A 5,578-nucleotide genomic window follows, 5' to 3' on the forward strand; every position below is an offset into this window, starting at 1 on the left:
GCACAAAAGAAAAGGCACAAAAAAAATCTAATAGCGGTATTTTTCCTGGGCCGCTACACCACATCACAACACGCCCGAAAGAAAACAACAAGTGATACAACCCTAAGACATAGGGCAACTCATCGACTAGATGGTGTAGATAAGCGATGTGCCGCCGCTAGATGATCATCCAACATGCCATCCAGGCGATCCTTCTCCCGATGTGTACACAGCGGGCACCACTGCTGCAACAAATCCAAGAATTTGAAGACAGAGTCAGAAACACGTTAAAGTCCATAAGGTTAAGGTCAAAGCCACAAACAATAACCAGAAGAGGCGCCTCCTCCTACCAGTATTGTTTGCGTGGGCCTCAACGAACTACCCGAGAACCGAGGCCTGCCACTTAGGCCCCAAAGCCTCATGGATGAAGCTCAAAAGAAAATGGGCAGCGGGGCAAGAAAACATGATGTGCGTCGTCGATTCCAGAACTGCAAATAACAGGCACAAATTGTTACCCGGCCCGTTCCGCTTAATAACCTCCACACCAGAGGGAAGGCGGTCTCTCTTCCGCAAAAAGAAAAAGAGAGAAGGCAGTCTCTAAGTTGTTGCCAAAGGAAAAAAATTGTCTTAAAAGGAAACTGTGTGTTAAAAAACCAGAACATCCAAGATAGAGGGGGGGCCCTCTTGGGATGTGGAATTAGTAAGAGGGATTTCTTCCCAATCGATGCGAACAGAATTCTCTCAATACCTATATCATCATATGGTATGGATGATTTTGTGGCATGGAGACATAATAAAAACAATCTCTTCTCTGTTAGATCTGCTTACCATGGGGAATGGAAGCATCAATTTGGAGAAAAAGAAAGAAACTTACAAGCCCCAGGTCAGTCCATGGTTAATGGAGTCTGGGACTCATTGTGGAAGAGCGCGGTTGTATCAAAAATCAAAAAATTTGCATGGAAAAGTCTACATGGTATACTACCGTGTTATGGAATTTTGGCAAACAGACATGTTCCTATTTCAGGTCAATGTCCAAGGTGCTCAATCCATTGTGAAGATATTAAACATGTTCTTTTTGAATGTGAACATGCAATAGAGGTCTAGAGGAAAATTGGGCTGTTACAAACAATCCATGACGTCTTGCAAGTCGACAGAAGAGCTCTTGGTAAGAAATTATGATGAGAATGTGAAAGAACTGATTCTCACGACGGCTTGGTATATTTGGTGGATGAGAAGGCAGGGTGTTCATGATGAGAAGGTACCTCCTCCAACAATTGCTGCAATGTCTGTCCGGGTTATAACTGAGAACAACATAAGAGTATTGAGGAAAAATTCAGTAAAGAGAAAGAGTTCATGGAATAAACCAAAGGAGAATTTTGTTCTTATCAATGTTGATGCAATTTTTGTTCCAGGAATTTCAATGGAGAAATTGGAGCTGTTATAAGAGATGAAGCTGGAAGTTTTATTGCAGCATGTAGTGATCCTATTCACTATACTATAGATGCACATACTCTGGAAACTCGAGCAGTGAGTAGAGGTCTAGCCCTTGCAAATAAAATTGGGTGCTCTCGTATTATCATTGCTTGTAGGTTATTGAAACGCTGCAGTCCGGGTGTTGTTCTTCTACAGCTGCGGCGGCTCTGTTTGAAGATATTTATGTGCAAGCTTCTACTTTTTCTAAGTGTGAGTTTAGTTTCTGTAATAGGGAAGCTAATGATGTTGCTAATCGCTTATCGAGAGAGGCGGGATCACTACCAACTGTTTGGGTAGATGAGCCGCCGAAGTTTATTGTTGCTTTATTAATAGACGATGTAACTATTATATGATTATTAATAAAGCTCACAGCAGAATCCTGTTGTTTCCCTAAAAAAAAAGATAGATGGAGTCCCTAAAAAGGACCATATATGCTAATCTAGGAGGGTCCGCAACGATTCCCAACCCAGGACCTCTCCCTGGGTCAGGCCTCGGCCGAACCGGTTTTTCTCTACCGTGTAATTTTTCTCTCTTCTTGCTCTGAACAACTGTACTTCGACAGGTTCAGTAAAGACTCTTACATCTTTGATCTTTAGTTCACGGTCCACTGTCATATCTGCTCATCCCATTCCCCACTCTCTTCCTCTACTCGCGCGCGCGTGCTCATCTGATGTGGGCTGCCGTGGCACGGCTGCTCTGCTCAGTCCTCTGCCCACTTCAGTTTCACTTCCGTTTCCAAGCAATTTTCTGAAACAGATTCCAACGACAACAGGTCTGGAATGGATGGCTCCAGAATTGCCTCGGTGTGAATTAATTTATAGACTAAAATGCCATGACACTGGTGATTGATTCACAACTCGAAACCTTAAATCATGTTGACAATCTAGCGAGCTTGCTAGTTTAATTAGCACTATCGTATCACTGTCACTGCTAATGTGATCGAACCTAGTAGTACTAGTTACTTCATTAGTGAAGCGGAGGGTGATCAGTCTAGGGCCTCTTGGCAGCTACATGTAGGTGAAGGAGAGGGTCAGCTCAAGCGATATCTTGTGCTTCGGCTCCGGCTCCGGCTGGTGGTGGGTGGATCCCAGTGCCTCCGTGGCGCCGCTGTAGGAGGACAGCTGAAGGTTGTCGAAGCTGCCGCTTGCGCCGTCGCCGGTACCGGCGCCTGAAGAACGCTGCAGAGGAGAGGAACAGAATAGCAAATGTGTTAACACGATGGGTTTCAGACAAGCAAAAACAGATAATTTACTGATAAAGTTGGGTGTGATTTGGTATATCCAAAGTAGTAGATTAGTAGTATCAAACTGGTTTCTTAGAAAAGAGAAATCAAAATGCCAAACACATATCGTGCATTCGTGGACTGCACAAAGCATTTTCCCGGCCCCATCGTACCAGTCAAGGTATTTCTGTTTTCTTTTTCATTAAAAGACAGTTTGATATTCCAGCCCCCCAAAACCATTTCGATATTTCCAGTCTACAAATTGTCCAGTACGTGTTTAGCTATGTATGTGCAAAGAACATTTGTGTCCTCTGATATTTCACACTAGCTCAATGCAAATCTGTGTTTGTTTATTTGAAAATGCCTCAGCAGCCTTATGAACAGCAAAACATGTGTGTAACCAACAGGGTATATTTGGGAGATATCTTATGAACAGAAAAACATGTGTGACAATAAACGCACACCGTCGAGGTTAGAAGTCGATAGATATATACCTCGTGGCAGCGCGCGACGTTGCCGTCGTCGTCGACGAGGTACCCGGCCTCGGCGCAGAGCGCCCGGAGCACGTCGTTCTGGTCGGCGTGCTTGGGCAGCGCGTACCCGGCGTTGGCGCGCAGCCCGGCGTAGATCCTCGTGGCCACCTGCCGCCTCCGCCGCTCCCGCTGCCGGTTGTTCTCCCGCTCTCGCGGCGTTGGGTGCCTCAGCGACGTCGTCACCGCGCCGCCCCGCCCCTGCCGCCGCACAGTCCACGGGCCCCTCGTCGTGCGGATGCACCCCCTCCTCCCGGCTGCCACGGCCGCCGCCGCGTCACCCTTCTCCCTCCCGGCTCCGACCACCTCCATTGCCATCGTCGGCTTCACGCCCTCCATTACTCCGAGCTTTGGTTGCAGCTTCTCTGTCTATCTAGCTCGATATCACTCACTGTGGTCGATCGTTCTCTTCTCCTCTACTCCACACACTCACGTACTGGTATTTATAGGCAGCGGATAAAGTTCCTTCTTTCACGTTGCAGAAAGGCAAGTGCTCCTGGTTCATGAAACTTGTTGCTATGTGCATGTAAGTTTCTTTGCATCTCTCTCCAACACACACATACACACACTTTATCTGACTATCTCTTAAGAGAGCGTGACTAAAACCTCGAAAAAAAAAGAGAGCGTGACTGTGTGAGTGAGAAGGAATAAGGTGGTTGGCGCCTGGAGGCATGTAACATCTGTGTGTTGAGTAGTGCTAGTACACTAGACACCTGCATGCTAGAGGTTAAATCAAAGAGGAATAATATTTATCTCAGTACTTCCAATGGTTGCATGCCCCATTTGGATCCTGCCTGCATCTCCCAGCTTTGCGTTTCTAGTTACCCATCACTTGGCTGCATGCAGATGCTGGTCTAGATTCAAGGACTGTACTGTGCGCCTAGATAGCTAGAGTGGTGAGTGAGGTGCCTAGAGAAACCACCTTGCAATCCCATGAACTGCATGCATGATGTGTAATGCAAGTGTGCATGCTACTATTGTAAATCACATATACTTTGAACTTAATTTGTTGATAGAAAAGAAATTCCGGTTTTAAGTAGCCATGCATGCATGAGATGTGCATGATGCCAATGGCAGGGATTTTATCATGCATGGTTAGTACAATGGTACTAGCCTCCGATTAGTTGGGTGGTCAAAAAGGAACAGAAACCACCATATCTTGATTGCTCATGAGTAGTGTGCACTAGAATCTCGGAATTTTATCATGCATGCATGCATGCCTTTGTGTACGTTCAGGTGTGCCACTCACACTCACGCATGTTTAATTCGTTACAAGTTTACAACCATGTTGTGCATGTATGCACCTCTTTTTTAAGGGAGAGGGGACATGCATGCAAGCAGATGTGTCTGCATGAGGATGCAAGGTCAGCAAATAATAGATGAGAGTATAATCTCTCGTGATTTTAATTATTATTTATGATGCAAGATTAAACCCTTATGGAATTTTCGAACAATGAACCCTCCGTCAATAAGTGGTTGATGGAGGTCGTTCTGTGAAAAGGAAAAAGAAGGAAGGCTATGTCATCATTAATAGATGAAAGTACACAAATTTAAATTAATAAAGCGCGCCAAGATTTAACACAGGTACGTTACATGTTGCATCATACACCCTAGCCGAAAGTAAGAATACAAACCATGGGGTCGGTCCTCCCCTAACAGATCGAAAACAACCCACATCAGCCAATTCCTAGACATCAAGGGACGTGTTTGCTGCGTGGAACCACTTGAGAGCGCTGACCATCCGACGCAGACAAGGACGATCCAGGGGTCTCAACAAGTGCATCCACAATGTGCATTCACAATTGCAGGAAGACAAAATTTTAGAAATAACATCAGCGGGATGCGTGATAACTTTAGACTCCACGGTTCGTTTGTTCCTAATCAGCCACAGAGCCCGGGACTGGGCCATAAAGAACATCCAGACCACACGATCATTACTCATGCTCATCTCATGAATTTTTTTGAAAGAAAGATACGATCATATGTTTTTGCCATTTTTTTGTGATCATGAAGATCAAAGAGTACGTAAAGAAGTGGAGCTTAGCGACGGGTAAAAAAAATGAGTAATGTAATTCCTTGAGGGTAGACCTTTTCATAAAGTTCTAGGTCTAATACTAAGCAATTAGTTGTTCTAAAACCTTCTTCTTAATTAATAAAAATGGAAAAAATACCTTGTTTAAAATTTTCCTATGTAATTTTAATTCAAAGGTGGTACAAACAGAGGAGGGAAACAAAACGAACCGGGGCAGTAGAAGAGATAGCAGCTGCATGTTTCGATCGGGACAAGGCGACTTTCAGTTTGTTTCTTCTTTTTCTGAACGGAAAATGTTCTTCTGCTACCTACCAGGCTGCTCAAATTCCCAGAAGCAAGCTC

The 5,578-nt window shown here is 44.8% G+C and overlaps 1 protein-coding gene across 1 annotated transcript; it reads right to left on the bottom strand.

The window, feature by feature from the left end:
• Positions 1–2,266: 2,266 nt before the first annotated feature.
• On the bottom strand, positions 2,267–3,772 carry LOC127338252 (uncharacterized). Its single transcript, XM_051364449.2, has 2 exons — positions 3,169–3,772; positions 2,267–2,630 (listed from the first exon to the last, which is right to left on the bottom strand). The coding sequence occupies exons 1-2, from the start codon at positions 3,541–3,543 to the stop codon at positions 2,460–2,462; spliced, it is 546 nt and encodes a 181-aa protein (XP_051220409.1). The 5' UTR covers positions 3,544–3,772; the 3' UTR covers positions 2,267–2,459.
• Between the last annotated feature and the right edge of the window lie 1,806 nt (positions 3,773–5,578).

Source organism: Lolium perenne, chromosome 3 (genome assembly GCF_019359855.2).
Source record: "Lolium perenne isolate Kyuss_39 chromosome 3, Kyuss_2.0, whole genome shotgun sequence".
Lineage (NCBI taxonomy): Eukaryota > Viridiplantae > Streptophyta > Magnoliopsida > Poales > Poaceae > Lolium > Lolium perenne.

Excerpts from the sequence above, each read along its gene's own strand:
- LOC127338252 (XM_051364449.2), bottom strand. The coding sequence starts at position 3,543 with ATGGAGGGCGTGAAGCCGACGATGGCAATGGAGGTGGTCGGAGCCGGG. Across the intron at positions 2,631-3,168 it reads ACGTCGCGCGCTGCCACGAG|CGTTCTTCAGGCGCCGGTAC; the intron begins GTATATATCTAT and ends TCTCCTCTGCAG.